A 22661-nucleotide genomic window follows, 5' to 3' on the forward strand; every position below is an offset into this window, starting at 1 on the left:
CTCAAAAGAATGTAGATATACATTGGTATGTAAGAAGCAACTCTCTGTTGAGTCTATTGTCATAACTCCCAACTTTTTAAGAACAGAAAGAGGGACAAATTATGGGAGCGTGCCACAGAAAATTTTGGCTATGCCCAAATCCGTGCTCATTTACCACTTCTTTCGCTTCTGGCAGGAGATGTCAGATGGGTGGTGGAAGGAGAGACATCCAGCAGACGCCCGAGACTGCAGGGCATAGACCCCAAATCCAGGACTGTCCGCTGTATCCGGGACAGTTGGGACTAGAGACAGCAGATAGATTCACGGGTCTCTGGCTCAGGGTCCTGGTCAGTGGCCCCAGGCAGCTGGACCAGAGGCCACAAATCTCTTACCTTCCTGCGTCCCCCGCGCGGCTTTTGATCACCCAGGGCTGGTGCGACGTCATCTGTGCATCCTGCTCATCTCTAGACAGGAGCTGTGGATTATTTTTTGTTCCTTCACACACGGAGCCGCCAGAACTTTCTCATCTTTATGTAGCTTCACTATACGACAATATTATAGCGCCATTTATTCCAATGCGCTCTACATGTGAGGAGGGGTATCTATATATATATATATATAAAACTAAATGTATGTATGTATGTATGTATGTGTATCACCAACCAATCACAAAGCATCTTTCATTTCACCAGAGCTGTTCAAAAGAAGCTGAGCTGTGTTTTGTTGCTATGAGCAACAGTTTTCCTTGCAACCAATCACTAAGCATCTCTCATTTCACCAGAGCTGGTTGAAAGAAGCTGAGCTGTGATTGGTTGCTATGAGTAAGTTTTCCCACTTGACCTCAGCAGACACTGACTGGGTGGGAGAAATCTGGCTTCCCTGGGAACATAAGCTCCCAGCCATTGTCTGCCCCACAGAAAGGAGCACAGAGCACTTTAGTTTTGACCCCAGGCCTCTCTTAAAGGGATCCCCGATATGAAAGTTAAAACCGTTCCACTCAGCTCTGTGGTTCTGACCCCAGGGTCTCTTAAAGGGATGGAAGTTAGGGCAAATCCACTCTGCGCTTTGGAACTGATCCCAGGCCTTTCTTAAAGGGATCTCCAGTATGGAACTCAGGGCAAATCCATCCAGCACTTTGGTTCTCACCCCAGACCTCTCTTAAAGGGATCCCCTGTATGGAAGTCAGGGCAATTGCCTTCAAAAGCTCTGGTAATGACCCCAGGCTCTCTTAAAGGGATCATTGGTATGCAAGTCAGGGCAAATCCACTCAGCGCTCTGGTTCTGATCCCAGGCTCTCTAAAAGGGATCCCCAGTATGGAAGTCAGGGCAAATCCACTCTGCACTGATTCTCACCCCAGGCCTCTCTTAAAGGGATCTCCGGTATGGAATCTGGGCAATTGCCTTCAAATGCTCTGGTACTGACCCCAGGCTCTTTTAAAGGGATCTCCTGTATGCAAGTCAGAGCAAATCCACTCAGCGCTTTGGTTCTGATCCCAGGCTCTCTTAAAGGGATCTCCAGTATGGAAGTTAGGGTAAATCCACTCTGCACTTTGGTACTGACCCCAGGCCTCTCTTAAAGGGATCTCCAGTATGGAAGTTAGGGTAAATCCCTCAGCGCTCAGATTCTCACCCCAGGCCTCTCTTAAAGGGATCCATGGTATGGAAGTTAGGACCGTTCCGCTCAGCGCTCTGGTTCTGACATGGAAAAAGGTTGTCCAGCTCCACGATGTAGTGAAAACAAATTTCTTTTTTTCACTTCAATTGATACAGGGTAGAGGTTAAAATGCCAGCATAGAAGATATAGATGCTTGCATTCTCAATGCGTTTCTGGTGTCTTAGATAATATGCCCGGGCAGCGCCGGGCTCTTCAGCTAGTACATAATAAAAACAAGTACAATAATCTTGAATCAATACAAGCCAAGACTGGTACAGGAGAGAGGACCCTGCCCCTGAGGGCTCACAGTCTACAAGGGATGGGTGAGGATACAGTAGGCGAAGGTAGAACTGATCGTGCAGCGGTTTGGTGGATCGGTGGTTACTGCAGGTTGTAGGCTCGTCGGAAGAGGTAGGTCTTCAGGTTCCTTTTGAAGGTTTCCATGGTAGGCGAGAGTCTGAAATGTTGGGGTAGAGAGTTCCAGAATAGAGGGGATGCGCAGGAGAAATCTTGTATGCGATTTTGGGAAGAGGAGATAAGAGGGGAGTAGAGAAAAAGATCTTGTGAGGATCAGAGATTGCGTGCTGTTAAGTACCGGGAGACGAGGTCACAGATGTATAGAGGAGACAGGTTGTGTATGGCTTTGTAAGTCATGGTTAGGGTTTCCCTAATTCCCTGCCTAACAGTCCCGTTATTGCATTACACACATACACATATCTGTATAAAAAGTATTTCTAAAGTCCGTTTATGATATGTAAATGAGGGCTTTGGCTAGTCGATGGGGTGTGTCCCCAGACCAGTCAGTGCACTTAGCATGTTACCACGCCCCTGTGGACGTGATCACATAAATTAAAAGAGTCGGCGCCATCGCTATACATGTTCCAAAAGAAAGCAGAAATTCAAATCATGTGTATTGATTTAGGTAGACACTACAGAATCCAAGACCAAAAGAAGAGACTACTTAAAAAGAAAAACTCTTAGATTAATTATTGCAAATGTATTCAATTTTATTCAATTATATAGACACCAACAAGAAAAATAAAAATAAAAACATATCAATAAAAAAGACACATAATAAAACTATAGGAAGCAGGTCAGCACACACAGTTGGAAATATAAAGGGTTACAATCCAAAAAGTATGACGTATCAGGAGCAAACCACTGTTTGGGCGCACGTCAGTGCTTGGAACGGAAGGAGCGTTGTTTGACTTTTTCAATGCAGAATTGGCTGGAATTTAGATCAGATGCCATGTCGCTAGTGTTGAGCGATACCATCCGATATCGTGAAGTATTGGATCGGACCGATACCCAAAAAGTAACGGGTATCGCCGATTCCGATACCGGAAACCCCATTCAAGTCAATGGGACAGAAATATCGGAATTAAAAAAAAACCCTTTCTTTACTTGCACATCCAGTTCGGGGGGGGAAGAGAGTGGGCGGTGCGTGGGCGGACACTGTGCGGGCCTCTCGGGGGTCTGTGCGGGCCTGCCAGGGGTTGTGTGTGTGTGCAGGCATCGTCCGATGGGACTACAAGTCCCATCGGGCTATGCCTGCTACAATGACAGTGACTGACACATTAGCCAATGATGGGACAGTAGTAGTCCCATCATCCGGCTAATGTGTTGAATGTAAAAAAAAAATAAAAAATACATACATACTATATTCATACAACATACATACATACTACATTCATACAACATACATACTACATACATACTTCATATATACTACATTCATACAACATACATACTTCATATATACTACATTCATACTACATACATACTTCATATATACTACATTCATAAAACATACATACATACTACATACATACTACATTCATACAGCATACATACATACTACATATATACTACATTCATACAACATACATACATAGTACATACTACATAAATACTACATACATAAAACATGCTACATACAACATACATACTACATACAATACATTCATACAATACATACATATAGACATACAGTACATATAACATAGAGTACATACTCACCATCACTTGTCACTTTGATCCCCGAAGCCAGTGTCATCTTTAAAAAATATTAAAACAAACAACCGATATACTCCTTGATCCGCAGAAATCCACGAGTGTCCCACGACGATCTCCCGTGGAGAACAGCAGCATCAGCTGATGCCACCGCTCTCTAGGGGCTCCAGGAATATGATGGGAGGTAGGTATCCTTCCGCACTGTATTCCTCCGCCACTGTAAAAAAATAGTCCCTAGTCTCACTTTTGGCATTGCTGTGTGAGAAAGTTCCCATGCAGCTTTTGCCATAAAGTGAGACCAGTGAACTATAGTAACCTCTCAGTGATGCACTGCAGGAGATCGTCATGGGACACTCGTAGATTTCTGCGGATCAGGGAGTATATTGCTTGTTTGTGATTTTAATATTTTTTACAGTGAGATGACACTGACTTCGGGGATCAAAGTGACAAGTGATGGTGAGTATGTACTCTGTTATATGTACTGTATGTCTATATGTATGTATGTATTGTATGAATGTAGTATATATGTAGTATGTATGTATGTTGTATGAATGTAGTATATATGTAGTATGTATGTATGTAGTATGAATGTAGTGTATATGTAGTATGTATGCATGTATGTTGTATGAATGTAGTATATATGTAGCATGTATGCATGTTGTATGAATGTAGTATATATGTAGTATGTATGTATGAATGAATGAATGTTGTATGAATGTAGTATGTATGTAGCATGTATGTTTTTGTTTTTTTTTTTACATTCAACACATTAGCCGGATGATGGGACTACTACTGTCCCATCATTGGCTAATGTGTCAATCACTGTCATTGTAGCAGGCACAGCCCGATGGGACTTGTAGTACCATGGGACGATGCCTGCACACACACACACACAACCCCCGGCAGGCCCGTACAGACCCCCGGCAGCCCGCACAGACCTCCGGCAGGCCCGCACAGACCGCGCATCATGATGACATCATTTCAGCAGCCAATCACAGCCACAACACTGGCTCATTGCATTATGGGAATTTCCGATTCCGGTATCCGATATTGTAAAAATATCGGTACTCGGTATCAGAATTCCGATACAGCGAATATCGGCCGATACCAGATATTTGCAGTATCGGAATGCTCAACACTACATGTTGCGTTTGGAGAGCCCCTGATGTGCCTAAACAGTGGAAACCCCCAACAGGTGACCCCAATTTGGAAACTAGACCCCTTAAGGAACTTATCTAGATGTGTGGTGAGCACTTTGAACCTCCAAGAGCTTCACAGAAGTTTATAACGTAGAGCCGTGAAAATAAAAAAAAAAATTTTTTTTTCCACAAAAATAATCTTTCCACCCCCAAATTTTTATTTATACAAGGGTAACAGGAGAAATTAGATCCCAACGTTGTTGTGCAATTTGTCCTGAGTACGCCCATACCCCATATATGGGGGTAAACCACTGTTTGGGCGCACGGCAGAGCTCAGAAGGGAAGGAGCACCGTTTTGACTTTTTCAATGCCGAATTGGCTGGAATTGAGATTGGACGCTATGTCGCGTTTGCAGAGCCCCTGATGTGCCTAAACAGTGGAAACCCCCCAACAAGTGACCCCATTTTGGAAACTAGGCCCCTTAAGGAACTTATCTAGATGTGTGATGTGCACTTTGAACCCCTAAGTGCTTCACAGAAGTTTATAACGCAGAGCAGTGAAAATAAAAAATCATTTTTTTCCTCAAAAATGATTTTTTAGCCCACTATTTTTTATTTTCGCAAGGGTAACAGAAGAAATTGGACCACAAAAGTTGGTGTGAAATTTGTCCTGAGTACACCGATACCCCATATGTGGGGGGGGAAATCACTGTTTGGGCACATGGGAGAGCTCAGAAGGGAAGGAGTGCTGTTTTGGAATGCAGACTTTGATGGAATGTTCTGCGGGCGTCATGTTGCGTTTGCAGAGCCCCTGATGTGCCTAAACAGTAGAAACCCCCACAAGTGACCCCATTTTGGAAACTAGACCCCTTAAGGAACTTATCTAAATGTGTGGTGAGCACTTTGAACCCCAAGTCCTTCACAGAAGTTTATAACGCAGAGCCGTGAAAATAAAAAATCATTTTTTTTCCTCAAAAATGATTTTTTTAGCCTGCTATTTTTAATTTTCACAAGGGTAACAGGACAAATTGCACACCAACTTTTGGGGTCTAATTTCTCCTGAGTACGCTGATGCCCCATATGTGGGGGGGGAACCACTGTTTGGTCACATGGGAGAGCTCGGAAGGGAAGGAGCGCCATTTGACTTTTTGAACGCAAAATTGACTGGAAACAATGATGGTGCCATGTAGTGTTTGGAGACCCCCTGATGTGCCTCAATAGTGGAAACCCCTCAATTCTAGCTCCAACCCCAACACACCCCTAACCCTAACACCCCAACCCTAATCCTAACCTTAATCCCAACCCTAATTCCAACCCTAACCCTAATTCCAACCCTAATGGAAAAATGAAAATAAATATATTTTCTTTATTTCATTATATTTCCCTAACTAAAGGGGTGATGGGGGGGGGGGGGTTATTTACTATTTTTTTTATTTTGATCACAGTGATAGGGTTTATCACTGATCAAAATGTACGTTCAATGAATGAATGGAATCTGCCGGCAGATTCGGTGGGTGCACTGCGGATGAGCCCGCCATTTTCTTCCCGTAAAAAGATGGCGGCGCCCACCAGAGGATGCAGGAGGGCCCGAGGACCACCAGGAGGTACCGGGGGGGGGGAATTGGGGACCCTATTTCTCCTCCGATGTGCGATCACATCAGAGGAGAGAGAAAGTAAATGCAAAATCGCGTCTTTTTTTTTTTTGCGGTCGCCATTATACGTTAATAACGGCGATCGCAAAAGCGGGGTCAGTAAAAACCGACTCGAATCATGTTCTCTGGGGTCTCGGCTATCCCCGGCAGCAGAGACCCCGGAGAAAATCCGACTCCGGGGGGCGCTATACACTTTTGCCCTTAACTACCGCCGTGAAAAGGCGTATCGGCGGTTGTTAAGGGGTTAAGTAATCTCTTTTTTTTGTCTTGCCATCGCTATACGTACCTCGCACATGCGTGCGACTTCTTTTCACCATGGCATTAAACCTCTGAAGCTGGGCGTACACTTGTCGGCTTCAGAGAGGCGCACTGTGCATGATAGGAAGTCTTCTTCACTGCCGATCACGTGCAGTGCGCCTCTCTGAGGCCAGGACGTGTACACCGCTTTTCAGAGGCTCAAGGAAGTGAGGGAAAGCCACGCGCATGCATGAGGCAAGTATAGCACGGATGATGATGCCGATGCTTGTAAGTCATGTGATCGCATGGAATTTACATATGCAGACAACTGCTGGTGCTTTGGGGGCACAGGGGTCCTGACAGGTTCCCTACAATGTGTTTTTTATAGTACAGAAAAGTTTTGAATCTGAACTTCAAAAAGTATCTGCAGTTTTTTACGTGTGTCAACAAAGCATCAGTGTTACAGTTTTATTATTTCTCTTTTAAACCCATGGAAAAAAAGTATCAATCACAACATTTTTTTACGCCATTTACAATCTGATCACTGTGTTGTGGGGAGTCATTACAATTACAGGGGAACCAAATATGTCATTTCTTTGCGGATTTGTGATGTTTATTATTTTTTTAGAAAGTGCATTAAAGATGACATTTATGTAATTGTTAATTTTTTTTAGTTATTTTTATAGGAAGAAAAATATCTTTCTTTTAGGCTGGAATCACAGTAGCATATGGCATCGAGTTTCGCTGCCAATCACAACATGATTCCCGCCCACACCGGCAGTGGAGGACATGGAGAAATTACTTTCTCAGTCCACTCTGCAGCTGTGCGCTGATCCTCTCCTGCGAGAGGATCGGCGCACAGAGCACTGACACTCTGCTCACTCTCGCAGCAGAGCAGAAGCCGAGTGTCATTAGCATAGCACATTGGATGCTCTCGCATAAGACAATCATAGGATGCTATATGCTAATGGGACCCCGACTTAATACACAATTTATCTTTCAATATAATCTGCCTGTTAGGTTAGTGGCTGCAATATAGATTAAGTACGGTATTTAAAATTGTCCCAGTAACATCACCACAGCCTGTGGCTCAATATCTTTAGCTCATGCCTGCAATTATAGAGGATGTCAGTTCGAGTCCTGGGGAGAATTACAAAAAAGGGAAAATGACTTTTTTGCAATTGATTTTCATTATTTTTAGTAGTAGTATAGAAACACAAATCTGACTTTTTAATCACCTTTAGAATCCAAATACATAGAAATACACTGCTGTATACAATGTATCTCTATTTACATGTACAATATGTTTCTGGGTTCACTGACTGCAATACAGCTCAAGAATACCAAATTCTCCTATCAACATTATTGTGGGCTGTGGCTCATCGCTAGGGTTGCTACCTGCACACGAGATCATCAGTTAAAGTCCCGTGGACAAGACAAGAAGAGGATAATTTAATTTATGCACTGAGCAGAGAGATGCTGCAAAACTGCACCCCATTAGCAAACAACTGTAAAAGGGTGTTCACACAGGGGTTTTTTTTTATGCAGATTGTGACTTGGTTTTTGTGCTAGTTTTTTTCTACCTCACTTTGTTAGATCAAATTTGAATTTTTTAACAGGCAGAAACGCCGCAAGAATGGACTTGTTGCTCCTTTTTCCATACTAAAAACAAAACACATGGAAAATATAGGTATTACAGATTCTCTTCCTGCACTTGTTAGTGCTGTTCACAGGCGCCGGGTAATGACGACAACGCTCAGAGCCGCAGTGTCTCGCTGAGCTCAGCGGAATCCATTGACAATGATGAGAGTCGTAGTCACTACCCAGCACCTGTGAATAGCGGTCCTTCAAAGCCTGATAATGTAATACAGCAGCTATCTGCTTTACTTTGGTTATGAAGTCTAGGGGGAACCCAAAGTCGTTTTTTTAAATTAATTTTAGAATAGGTTAAATAAAGCTAAACACATGAAAGGCACTAAAGGGTGATAGTTTATTATATGTAGGGGGCTTGTGACATTAAATAGCTACAGGACAGCTATCTATTCTCATGATTCTTATTGTGAATTTACTGTACTTGGCTGATGAAATTTCAGGTTTCCTTTGAGATGGGTGCGTAAAAAAAAAAAAAAAAAAAAAAAATCAGGCAGCAAATGCATAGCCCGTGTTCCGTCAGATTTTTTTTTCTCGCACCCATTGACTTGCAGTGGGGAGTATCGTTCGATATACATGACCACCTCGCAGCATGCTGCATTTTTTTTCCCTCAGTCCGGTTAGAGATGAGGAAAAACTAGCAGATGAGCACTGCCGCATTTAATAGTATTGGTGCGAGTGCAATGCGATGTTTTCTCGCATAAGATGCAAATGGGAGAGAGGCCTACAATCGAGACACACACTAGCAGATCTGACCCATGGTCTTGTTGAGATAAAACATTTAGGCTGTGTGCACACGGTGCTTTTTTTTGTTTTCGCTGCATTTTTCCGCTGCGGAATCGCCACGAAAACGCAAAGAAATGCATCCTATGCAATCCTAAAGGGTTCCGCAACGCTGTGCTAAAGATGCGGATTTTTCCGCTGCGCAATCGCATAGCAGAAAAATACGCAGCATGCTCATTCTTTTAGCGGAATCGCGGCGATTCTGCCACCATAGGATTGCATTGAAATGCTCACTTTACGCATGTGGCTATGCCCACCATGCGTAACGTGAGCGCTCAATGTGCGGATGGTACCCGGGTCTGGAGAGGAGACTCCTCCAGGCCCTGGGTACCATAATCCTTTAAAAATAGAATTAAAAAAAAAAGATATACTCACCCTCCGGCAGCCCCCGAAGTCCTTCCCGCCTCTCACCACGCGCCCGGCATATTCCAGTCCCAGTAATGCTTTGCGCGAATGACCACTGGTGTCGTCGCGCTCTCGCTACGTTACTGGGACCGGAAGATGCCGGGGGCGCCGCAGAGCAGATCGGGGGCTGTTGGAAGGTGAGAATAACCATATTTTTTTTATTTTTAACATCCTATCTTTTACTACTTATGCTGCATAGGCATCGTCAATAGTAAAAAGTTGGTCACACTTGTCAAGCACTATGCTTGACAAGTGTGACCAACCTGTCAATCACATTTCCAAGCGATGCTTGGAATGCGCAAGCATTCCGCAAGCGAAAAATGCTTGCAAAACGCTTGTTTTTCGCGGGAAAAACACATGCGAATTCGCATGAGTTTTACCCGCGGCGGGAGTTGTGGAAATGCTGCGGACATTTCCGCAGCATTTCTGCACATGTGCACATAGCCTTATATCTCTGTGTTGCACAATGATGATCACAGAGCTAGAAAGAAAATCATTTTTATTGGATTTATGTAAAAATCCAGAGCATACTGAGAGCAACAGTTGCTGCATTTGTATAAAATATTTATTTTTCAGCTTATAAAATGGTTATTAAAAAATAACCCTGTTTGTTTCAGTAATATCCTTATTGTCTGTATATCTCCACACAGAATTGTAAAGTGCTGTGGGATGTGTTGGCTCAATATGAAATTAAGTAAGGCTATGGATGTAGGTATAGTGCCGATAAGAGAAGGGGGCACAAGGTCTCTGTTTTCTGAAAGAAAGCTTTGAGTGTCATTACACTTGTAATGGAGAGCTCTGTGTGTCACTACAGTGGGGGCAGGGGGATGGATGTGTCTCAAGACCCTGTCTCAGAGCTGCTAATGGCTCTCAAGGTAAGAAAGGTTGGGGACCACTGGTCTACTGGCTACTATATACAAACCCATACATAATTATGCAATAAAAATAAAAAATGAGCTCCATTCACTTCCATTAATTAGTTTTATTATTACAGTTCGGGACCATGGAATAGCCCTTATTTTTTGTGCTATGAAAAAGAGCAAGAACTTTTATAAAAATGGAATGTAAAAGAAGAGGCGGAAACCAGCAGAGGAATTCACATCATCCATGGACATGGTCTGCATTTCCTGTCCATGTACAGTAACATGTAGATTAAAATGCTGCTCTAGATCAGTTCTGGAAACAAGTCATTCTGTAGATATTTAGGTCATCTTCGGCATCTCTCTTAACAATCTCCACATTAAAATACTGAGGCAGGAGGTTCTGGAAAAAGTCCATGGTGCCGTGCTCCCTTCTAATTTTGGAAGATAGTAATATGGTTGTCCGAGGGCCACAGAGATGCTGCAATGTCTGGATCAGAAGATCATATGTTTCCTTCAAATATATAATGTCCGCTCCTAAGACAAAGTCGTAGTCTTGGGGAAAGTGTACTTGGTCAATCCCCCATGACAATGCACAGACATTAGGAATGTGATCCGGGGGAACATTGGCCAATACATTTTTCCTGATCTGTGGAAGCGCATGTGGAAGATCCGTCACAGTTACATCGCCACCTTTAGGAGCACAAAGAAAGGGGTTAAACAACAGAAAGTAAAAAAACAAAAAAAAAAAACCAAAAAACCTTCTATAATAGTCTCAGGTAGTGGAGGGATTAGTATCACTCACAGGAGTTCTATAGCATATAGGGTTAATATGTTATTCTTATTTACCATGCAATTTGGTAATATGGAGGCAATTTAGAGCAGGGTCCTCAGCAGTAGTGATGTGTGAACCCGTGAATGCTCAGGTTCGCCGGCATCAAACAGACTTTTTAACCCCTTTCCGACATCGGGGGTATATTTACACCGATGTCTGTATCCCTGCCTTTGATGTGGGCTCCGGTGGTGAGTCCACCTCTTTTCTGGGACATGTCAGCTGTTTTGAACAGCTGACTTGTGCCCGCAACAGATACAAGTGGAATCGCGATCCACCCGCGGCTATTAACTAGTTAAATGCCGAAGTCAACCGCTGACAGCGGCATTTAAATGGCAAATCCGGCCATCGGGCCGGAAATTCGCTCACCGGTGATCCGCGTCACGTGACTGCGGGTCACCGATGCTTCAGCATGGCAACCTGAGGTCTCCTGGAGACCTCCATGGTTGTCAGTGCCGAATTGCTATGAGCGCCAGCCAGTGGTCGGCGCTCATAGCAAGTCAGTAACTCTGCTACATAGAGGCGATCTGCTCATCGCCTATATGTAGCAGAGGCGATTGAGTTGTGCCAGACTATTAAAGCATGGCAAAAGTAAAAAAAAAAAAAAAAAAAAAAAGTTTCACCCTATTCAAAATAAAAACATACACAAGTATTGCCGTGTTCAGAATCGCCGGATCAATAAAGGATTAACCCAATCGCTAAATGGCATAGCGAGAAAAAAAAAAATTCAAAACACCAGAATTACGGGTTTTTGGTCGCCACCACATTGAATTAAAATGCAATAACGGGTGATCAAATGAATGTATCTGAACCACAATGGTATCACTAAAAACGTCAACTCGGTCAGCAAAAAAATAGGCCCTCCCCCGACCCGAGAACACGAAAAATGGAGATGCTACGGGTTTCGAAAAATGGCACAATTTTATTTTTTTTTTTTTAGCAAAGTTTGGAATTTTTTTTCACCACTTAGATAAAAAACAACCTAGACATGTTTGGCGTCTATGAACTCGTAATGACCTGGATAATCATAATGGCAGGTCAGTTTTAGCATCTAGCAAAAAAGCCAAACCAAAAAACAAGCGTGGGATTGCACTTTTTTGCAATTTCACTGCACTTAGAATTTTTTCCCCGTTTTCTAGAACATGACATGGTAAAATCAATGGTGTCCTTCAAAACTACAACTCGTCTCGCAAAAAACAAGCCCTCACATGGCCATATTGACTTAAAAATAAAAAAAAAAGTTATGGCTCTAGGAAGAAGGGGAGGAAAAAACAAAAACGCAAAACCAAAAAAAGCTCCGGTCATGAAGGGGTCAAAAAAAAAAGCCTGGTTTGGGATTCACACTTGATCCCAGACTCTATATAAGTCAATGGGGACCCAAACTTCAGTGCTGTAAAATGGCTGTAAAATAGTCAGAGTAATTGTAAGGAGGCTGCAAAAGAAAGAAAAACGGAGGGAAAGAGCAAAACAATTGCCCTCCAACCAAATGTGGATAGGGAAATGACTTAAAGGAGTTGTCTACTACTAGGACAACCTTTTAATGATTATTATTTTATGGGGGGCAAACATTTTAAAGCGTATACTCACTTCCCGTGCTGGAGCCGTTCCCGTGGTGTCGGCACTTGCTCTCCTGGGGCTCCCATGCGGTTGTTGTGACACGTGACCCCGAAACCCAACCAGTGCTGCCGTCAGACAAATCGAACATGAAGAGGAAGTCCGGGCTGCAGCTGCTCTCTGAAATCCTCTTATCAATTCAACAGGAGGTGAATGCAGTGATGCCAGCGCTGATTGAGCCCCGGCGTCACAACAGCATGGGAGCCCCGGGAGAGCGAATGTCTATAGCACCAGCATGGGAGGCAAGTATAAGCTTTATTACTTTATGGGCGCCAAGTGAGGGAAATGACAAGAAGTTGTCATAGTAGTGGAAAACTTCTTTAACCCCTTCCTGACATCCGACGTACTATCCCGTCCATGGGACCCGGGCCCCTATGCCCATGGACCGGATAGTACGTCTACCGCGATCAGCGGCGCCCACGTGGTGAGCGCCGCTGATCGCGGCCGGGTGTCAGCTGATTATCACAGCTGACACCCGGCACAATGTGTCAATGTGTCAGGGGGCTCCCTCCGTGCTTCCCTGAGCCCCCCACGGCAGCGCAATGTGCAGCGCTGCTGCGGGGGGCTCCTTTCCTCCAGGCCCCCGAATCCAAGATGGCGACGGGGGCCTGGAGGAAGCTGGCTTCCTCAGTGCCTGCAAAGCGCAGGCAAGAGGAAGTCTTCTTCAATGCCTGTGACAGATTGCTGATCTGTCACAGTAATCTGTGATGTGACAGATCAGCGATCTGTCACAGGACAGTGATGTCCCACCTGGGACTATGTAATAAAGTAAAAAAAAATTTAAAAAAAGTGTAAAAATAATTTAAAAAAAAAAAAAAAAAAAAAAAAATATTCCCCAATAAATTCATTTTTTGAAAATAAAAAAAACAAAACAATAAAAGTACACATATAAGGTATCGCGGCGTCCGTAACGACCCGCCCTATAAAACTGTCCCATTAGTTAACCCCTTTAGCGAACCCCTTAAAAAATAAAAATAAAAAACGAAGCAAAAAATAATGATTTATTATCATACCGCCAAACAAAAAGTGTAATAACGCGCGATCAAAAAGACGCATATAAATATCCATGGTACCGCTGAAAACGTCATCTTGTCCCGCAAAAAACGAGCCGCCACACAGCATCATCAGCGAAAAAAAAAAGTTATAGCTCGCAGAATAAAGCGATGCAAAAATAATTATTTTTTATATAAAATAGTTTTCATTGCATAAAACCGACAAAACATAAAAAAACGACCTAAATGAGGTATCGCTGTAACCGTACTGACCCGAAGAATAAAGCCGCTTTATCAATTTTACTGCACGTGGAACGGTGTAAACGCACTCCCCCAAAAGAAATTCATGAAACGCTGGTTTTTGTTCATTCTGCGTCCCAAAAATCGGAATAAAAAGCGATCAAAAAAGTCACGTGCCCGAAAATGGTACCAATAAAAACGTCAACTCGTCCCGCAAAAAATAAGACCTCACATGACTCGGTGGGTCAAAATACGGAAAAATTATAGCTCACAATATGTGGTGATGCAAAAACTATTTTTACAATAAAAAGCGTCTTTTAGCGTGCGACAGCTGCCAAAAATAAAAACCGCCATAAATAGTAAATCAAACCCCCCGTTATCACCCCCTTAGTTAGGGAAAAATAATAAAATTTAAAAAATGTATTTATTTCCATTAGGGCTAGGGTTAGGGCTTGGGGTGTGTTGGGGTTCGGGTTGGAGTTAGAATTGGGGGTTTCCACTGTTTGGGCACATCAGGGGCTCTCCAAATGCAACATTGCGTCTGATCTCAATTGCAGCCAATTCTGAGTTGAAAAAGTCATATGGTGCTCCTTCCCTTCCAAGCTCTGCCATGCACCCAAACAGTGTTTTACCCCCACATGTAGGGTATCAGCCTACTCAGGACAAATTGCAAAACAATTTTTGGGGTCCAATTTCTCCTGTTACCCTTAGAAAAATAAAAAATTGCGGGCAAAAATATCATTTTTGTGGAAAAAAATTATTTTTTTATTTTCACGTCCGAGCGTTATAAACTTCTGTGAAGCCCTTGGGGGTTCAAAGTGCTCACCACACATCTAGATAAGTTCCTTAGGGGTTCTCGTTTCCAAAATGGGGTCATTTGTGGGTGTTTCCACTGTTTAGGTACATTAGGGGCTCTCCAAAGGCAACATGACACCCGCAGACCATTCCATCAAAGTCTGCATTCCAAAACGTCACTACTTCCCTTCCGAGCCCTGACGTGTGTCCATACAGTAGTTTTCTCCCACATATGGGGTGTCAGCGTACTCAGGACAAATTGGACAACAACTTTTGGGGTTCAATTTCTCCTTTTACCCTTGGGAAAATAAAAAAATTGGGGAATAATTGATCATGTTTGTGGAAAAAATACGATTTTTTTATTTTCATGCCCTGGCATTATAAACTTCTGTGAAGCACTGGGGGGTTCAAAGTGCTCACCTCACATCTAGATAAGTTCCTTAGGGGGTCTAGTTTTCAAAATGGGGTCATTTGTGGGGGGTTTTGACTGTTTAGGTACATTAGGGGCTCTCCAAAGGCAACATGACACCCGCAGACCATTCCATCAATGTCTGCATTCCAAAACGGCACTACTTCCCTTCCGATCCCCGACGTGTGCCCATACAGTAGTTTTCTCCCACATATGGGGTATCAGCATACTCAGGACAAATTGGACAACAACTAATGGGGTCCAATTTCTCCTGTTACCCTTGGGAAAATAAAAAAAATGGTGACTAAAAGATCATGTTTGTGGAAAAAATACGAATTTTTTATTTTCACGCCCGGGCGTTATAAACTTCTGTGAAGCACTGGGGGGTTCAAAGTGCTCACCACACATCTAGATAAGTTCCTTGGGGGGTCTAGTTTACAAAATGGTGTCATTTGTGGGGGGTTTCCACTGTTTAGGTACATCAGGGGTTTTCCAATCGCGACATGGTGTCCGATCTCAATTCCAGCCAAAAACGTCAAATGGCGCTGCTTCCCTTCCGAGCTCTGCCATGCGCCCAAATAGTGGTTTACCCCCACATGTGGGGTATCAGCGTACTCAGGACAAATTGCACAATAACTTTTAGGGTGCTGTTACCCTTGGAAAAATAAGAATTGAGGGTGAAAAGATCATTTTTGTGGAAAAAATATGATTTTTTAATTGTACCGCTGTACGTTATAAACTTCTGTAAAGCCCTTGTGGGTTCAAAGTTCTCACCACATATCTAGATAAGTTCCTTGGGGGGTCTAGTTTCCAAAATGGGGTCACTTGTAGGGGGTTTCCACTGTTTAGGTACATCAGGGACTCTCCAAACGTGACATGGCGTCCGATCTGAATTCCAGCCAATTTTGCATTGAAAAAGTCAAACAGCGCTCCTTCCATTCTGAGCTCTGCCATGCGCCGAAACAGTCGTTCCCCCCCACAAATCAGGTATCAGCGTACTCAGGACAAATTGCACAATAACTTTTGCAGTCCAATTTCTCCTGTTACCCTTGGTAAAATAAAAAAAATTGAACCTGAAGTATTTTTTTTGTGAAAAAAAAGTTAGATGTTCATTTTTTTTTAAATATTCAAAAAAATTCCTGTGACGCACCTAAAGGGTTAATAAACTTCTTGAATGTGGTTTTGAGCACCTTAAGGGGTGCAGTTTTTAGAATGGTGTCACTTTTGGGTATTTTCTATCATATAGACCCCTCAAAGTGGCTTCAAATGTGATGTGGTCCTAAAAATAAAATGGTGTTGTAAAAATGAGAAATCGCTGGTCAACTTTTAACCCTTATAACTTCCTAACAAAAAAAAAAATTTTGGTTCCAAAATTGTGCTGATGTAAAGTAAACATGTGGGAAATGTTTGTTATCAAGTTTTTTGTGTGCCGTATCTCTGTGATTTAAGGGCATAAAAATTCAAAGTTGGAAAATTGCGAAATTTTCAAAATTTTTGCCAAATTTCCGTTTTTTTCACAAATAATCGCAAGTTATTTGAATGAAATTTTCCCACTAACATGAAGTACAATATGTCGCGAGAAAACAATGTCAGAATCACCGGGATCCATAGAAGCGTTCCAGAGTTATGACCTCATAAAGGTACAGTGGTCAGAATTGTAAAAATTGGCCCGATCATGAACGTGCAAACCACCCTTGGGGGTGAAGGGGTTAAAGGGGTTCGGTCACCATAGCAATCATAGTAAAATAGGAAGTATATGAATAACTTTCAAATTTTAACAGTGCCCTCACAGAGACTGAGGTTTCCTACCACCAGGCTAGTTAAAAATTTCATATACAAAGCATGAGGCACAGTACCCCTACCGAAGCAGCTCACAAATTTCACCCACAATGCATGGGGCACAGTACCCCACAGCTCCAAAATGTCAGCACCAGTAGCGTACGTTACAAATGCCGCCAATGAAAAGCTGGTAGTATGATCTTAGATCGAGCTGCGGTCCACCTCAAGGCTTGCTATCAGCAGTCCAGTTAAAAATGTAACCCACAGAGCATGTTTCCAGCTTTCCCCCACAGAACCAGGTTACAAAATTTCACGCTTAGACAATGTGGCACAGTACCCCCACAAGCAGGGTTGCAGAATTAACACTGGTAACCGAAAATCAGGGTTCTATCCCGGAGAGCAGCCTGGTAAATGTGTACCACATAGAAGGAAGGCATCAGTCAAGCAAATTAACCACTTCTCAACTGAGTCAGCAGTTAATGTAGCGAGACAAAATAGTCATCCATGACAATTTAGAGGCTCTGTAATTGAAATGAGTAGTTAACATCCTTTAATCCGTTTCTGACATCGGACACAATACTCCGTCCATGTGCCCAGGGCCTATTTGACAATGGACGGAATATTATGTCCAAGCGATCGCCCGTGCACACGGGACGTGTGTGGGTGACCGCCGCCGGGTGTCAGCTGATTCTGACAACAGGCACTAAGTGCCAGGTGCGGTCAACGATCACAGCATTCCAGGAGTAAGCAGAGAGCCGACAGCCCCTCTGCCTTTGGATCGGAGAACCCGCAGCGTGACGAGAGGTCCCGATTGTTGCCATGTGACCCGATGTCGTCATGACCTCTGTGACAGCTAGGGGGCGCTGTATGGGCTCCCCAGGTCATGCATACAGGCGTTCCCTCTGTGGCGATGCAGAAACAGTGACTGGCAGGATTGTGAATGGCCGATATATGTCACAGGGATGGATGCTCCCTGAGATGCAACCCGGAGTGTTTTATTATTAGTGCACAAGAGCACTAAGATAACGGTTAGTGCACCTGGGTCCGGGTAGCTATGTGAGTTGGGAGGGTCAGGCTACCCATATGACCTCACCTTTGGGTGAGGGTGCTGGCTGTACCCGTTTTCCTTCAGAAGCTGCAGATATATTTGGGACCTGCTGTGAGGTCATGACCAGCCATGTAATCCATACCTCACCTGGGGGTGGAGTTACAGCTACATAATGAAGGTGTGTTTAGCACGAGAGAGTGTTGGGAGTCTGGATTGTGCACAGACCTCCATGTGTCCAGGTGGGACACTACAGAGGTGTGTGTGTGTGTGTGTGTGTGTGTGTGTGTGTGTGTGTGTGTGTGTGTGTGTGTGTGTGTGTGTGTGTGTGTGTGTGTGTGTGTGTGTGTGTGTGTGTGTGTGTGTGTGTGTGTGTGTGTGTGTGTCGCACAGCCTGGGGAAGCGGTGCTGGCTTTCCTGAACCAGAGGTCTGTGAGATACCTCCAGAGTGGACGGTTGGACAACAGTGAGTGGCACTGACCCTGGTCAGTAAGAGACTGTACTGTCCTATGGAACTGAGTGTTTAACGGACATTGCCCTGGCCTGTGTGTGAACAGGGTCTGAGGGAGCAAAGCCCTGTTTATGGACATTATTATTTTTATGTTGCCGGACCAAAAGGCTGACTACTCTGTTTGTGCTGCTGGGGATTTGGAGCAATAAACCCAGGAGATCTTTTAAGGAAATTGAGTCTTCCTGTATGTTATAGCGCTGCCAAGCGGGCGTTCCCCAATGCACTCAGTGAGCGCTGCCTTACAACAGCTAGGAAACATGCGGATCATGTGCAGTGCATAGTCAGCAAGTCTCTCTGTCAGTGCAGAGCTGACAGTCTCTGCAACATGGAGATGCTGCTTCATCTTCATTCTGCAGAAACGATCAGCCTGGAAAAAATGATTGTCCCATAGTGGGACAAGGTAAAACAGTTAGAAAAAAGTTTAAATAACTAAAAATATTTTTTAAAAAATAAATCAATAATTAACCCCTTCATGAACAAGCCTATTTTGACCTTAATGACCAGGCCATTTTTTGCAATTCTGACCAGTGTCCCTTTATGAGGTAGTAACTCTGGAACGCTTCAACGGATCCTAGCGATTCTGAGATTGTTTTTTCGTGACATATTGGGCTTCATGTTAGTGGTAAATTTAGGTCGATAATTTTTGCGTTTGTGAAAAAAAATCAGAAATTTGGTGACAATTTTGAAAATTTCGCAGTTTTCACATTTTGAATTTTTATTCTGTTAAACCAGAGAGTTATGTGACACAAAATAGTTAATAAATGACATTTTCCACATGTCTACTTTACATCAGCACAATTTTGGTAACAACATTTTTTTTTTGACTTCTCATTTTTACAAATTTTTTATTTTGTTTTTTTTTTAGGGACCACCTCACATTTGAAGTCACTTTGAGGGGTCTATATGGCAGAAAATACCCAAAAGTGACACCATTCTAAAAACTGCACCCCTCAAGCTACTCAAAACTACATTCAAGAAGATTATTAACCCTTTAGATGCTTCACAGGAACTAACGCAACGTGGAAGGAAAAAATGGACATTTTAATTTTTCCAACAAAAATTATTTTCTTTTATCATCAATTTTTTTCATTTTCACATGGGCACCAGGATAAAATGGATCCTAAAATTTGTTGGGCAATTTCTCCTGAGTACACGGATACCTCATATGTGGTCATAAACCACTGTTTGGGTGTACAGCAGGGCTCAGAAGGGAAGGAGCGCCATTTGACTTTTTGAATGGAAAATATGCTGGAATATTTAGCGGTTTCCATGTCGCGTTTGGAGAGCCCTTGAGTGCCTAAACATTGGAGCTCGCCCACAAGTGACACCATTTTGGAAACTAGACCCCCCCCAAGGAACTTATCTAGATGCATAGTGATCACTTTGAACCCTTGGGTGCTTCACAAATTGATCCGTAAAAAAAAGTACTTTTTTCCCCTCACAGAAATTTTCTTTTAGCCTCAGTTTTTTCATTTTCACATGGGCAACAGGATAAAACGGATCCTAAAATATGTTGGGTAACTTCTCCTGAGTACATCGATACCTCATGTGGTCATAAACCACTGTTTCGGCGCACGGCAGGGTCCGGAAGGCACGCCATTTGACTTTTTGAATGGAAAATTAGCTCCAATCGTTATCAGACACCATGTCACGTTTGGAGAGCCCCTGTGTGCCTAAACAGTGAAGACCCCCACACAAGTGACACCATTTTTGAAACTAGACCCCCCCCCCCCAAGGAACTTATCTAGATGTGTTGTGAGCACCTTGAACTCCCAAGTGCTTCACAGAAGTTTATAACGCAGAGCCGTGAAAATAAAAAATCATTTTTTTCCCTCAAAAATGATTTTTAGCCCGCAATTCTTTTTTCACAAGGGTAACAGGATAAATTGGACCTGAAAAGTTGTTGTCCCGTTTGTCCTGAGTACGCTGGTAACCCATACGTGGGGGGGGGGGGACCACTGTTTGGGCACACGTCGGGGCTTGGAAGGGAAGTAGTGACATTTTGAAATGCTGACTTTGATGGAATGGTCTGCGGTCGTCGTTACGTTTGCAGAGCCCCTGATGTGCCTAAACAGTAGAAATGCCCCACAAGTGACCCCATTTTGGAAACTAGACCACCCAAGGAACTCATCTAGATGTCTGCTGAGCACTTTGAACCCTCAAGTGCTTCACAGAAGTTTATAACGCAGAGACGTGAAAATAAAAACATTTTTCTTCCACAAATTTTTTTAGCCCCCAATTTTTTATTATCCCAAGGGTAACAGGAAAAATTGCACAACAACTTTGGAGGTCTAATTTCTCCTGAGTACACTGATACCCCATATGTTGGGGTAAACCACTGTTTGGGCACACGTCTGGGCTTGGAAGGGAGCATTGTTTGACTTTTTGAACGCAAAATTGGCTGGAATCAATGGTGGCACCATGTCGCGTTTGGAGACCCCCTGATGTGCCTAAACAGTGGAAACCCCTCAATTCTAATTGCAACCCTAACCCCAATACACCCCTAAACACAACACTAACACATCGCTATCTCAACCCTAACCATAACCCCAACACACCCCTAACCCTAATCCCAACCCTAACCCTAATGCCAACCCTAATTCCAACCCTAAACCCAATGGAAAAATAAAAATATATTTTCTTTATTTTATTATATGTGCCCACCTATGGGGGGGTGTTATCTACTTTTTATTTAGATCACTGTGAAAGTTTATCATAGTGATCAAAATGAATGAACGGAATCTGCAGCCGCAGATTCCGGCGGACGCACTGCGCATGCGACCACCATTTTCTAAGATGGCAGCACCCATGATCCAGGACACCGGGAGCAACAGCGGCACTCGGAAGGTACCGGGGGTGGGAGGGGAGGTGACTGGAAGGCGGGGGGGGGGCGGATCAGTGTCTCCAGCCATGTCCGATGCTACTGCAGCATCGGCCGTGACTGGTTTGTAATATTTCATCAAATTTCATTGATGAAATATTACTATTGCTCTGATTGGCTGTTTCACTTTTAACAGCCAATCTGAGCAATCATAGCCCTGTGGTGAAGTACAAAGTCATGACACAGCATATGCGTCATTGGTCGGATTGGCACCGACTTTCATCACGCATACGCTGTGTCACTGGTCCGGAAGGGGTTAAAAAAAGATATTGTATCTCAAAATAAATATTTGAATGAAAAAAAAAAAAAAAAAACGATAAAAGTGCATATATTTGGGTATCACCGCGCCTGCAACGACCCGACCTATAAAACTGACCCACTAGTTAACCCTTTAGTGATCATAAAAAAATAAAACAAGGCAAAAATCAATGCTTTATAATACCGCAGAACAAAAAGTGGAATAAATTAGATAAAGACAGATATAAATAAACATGGTACCGCTGAAAACGTCATTTTTGTCCCGCAAAAAACAAGACCTCATACAGCTCCGTCAGTGGAAAAATAAAACAGTTATAGCTCTCAGAATGAAGTGATGCAAAAAGTTATTTTTTCTATAAAATAGTTTTTATTGTATGAAAGCTCCAAAACATAAAAATACGATATAAATGAGTTATCGCTGTAATCGTACTGACCCGAAAAATAAAACTGCCTTATCAATTTTACCACACGTGGAACAACATAACCCCACCCAAAAAAATTCCTGAATTGCTGGTTTTTGTTCGTTCTGTCATGTGCCCGAAAATGGTACCAATAAAAATGTCATCTTGTCCCGCAAAAAACAAGACTTCACATGACTCTTGTGATGGTGATGCAAAAACTATTTTTTGCATTAAAAAGCATCTTTTAGTGTGTAACAGCAGCCAAACATGAAAACACGATTTAAATCTGGTATCGCTGTAATCACACCGACCTGAAGAATAAAGTCACCTAATCACTTATACCGCATGAAGAACATCGTAAAAAAAATAAAACCAATTCTTCACATGCTGTTGATTTTTTCATTCTGCCTCCCAAAGATTGCAGTAAGGCTCGGCGCACATTTATACCGCTCTCTGCGTTGAGCTCTTATACCAGGGTTTTCATGTAAATCTCTGAAATTCATGATTCAGACGAACCTCTAGCGGAAGATTCC

General features: G+C 43.1%; 1 protein-coding gene across 1 annotated transcript in view; it reads right to left on the reverse strand.

Annotated features, from left to right (window-relative positions):
* Positions 1-10473: 10473 nt before the first annotated feature.
* The window catches only part of EEF1AKMT3 (EEF1A lysine methyltransferase 3), a 73742-nt gene continuing 61554 nt past the window's right edge, over positions 10474-22661 (reverse strand). The window contains exon 3 of the mRNA XM_073576759.1: positions 10474-11064. Within this exon, the coding sequence (XP_073432860.1) occupies positions 10682-11064 (383 nt within the window). The 3' untranslated portion in view covers positions 10474-10681. The remainder of the gene's footprint in view (positions 11065-22661) is intronic.

This window comes from Dendrobates tinctorius, unplaced genomic scaffold (genome assembly GCF_039654945.1).
Source record: "Dendrobates tinctorius isolate UK_male_01 unplaced genomic scaffold, ASM3965494v1 ptg000051l, whole genome shotgun sequence".
Taxonomy (NCBI): Eukaryota; Metazoa; Chordata; class Amphibia; order Anura; family Dendrobatidae; genus Dendrobates; species Dendrobates tinctorius.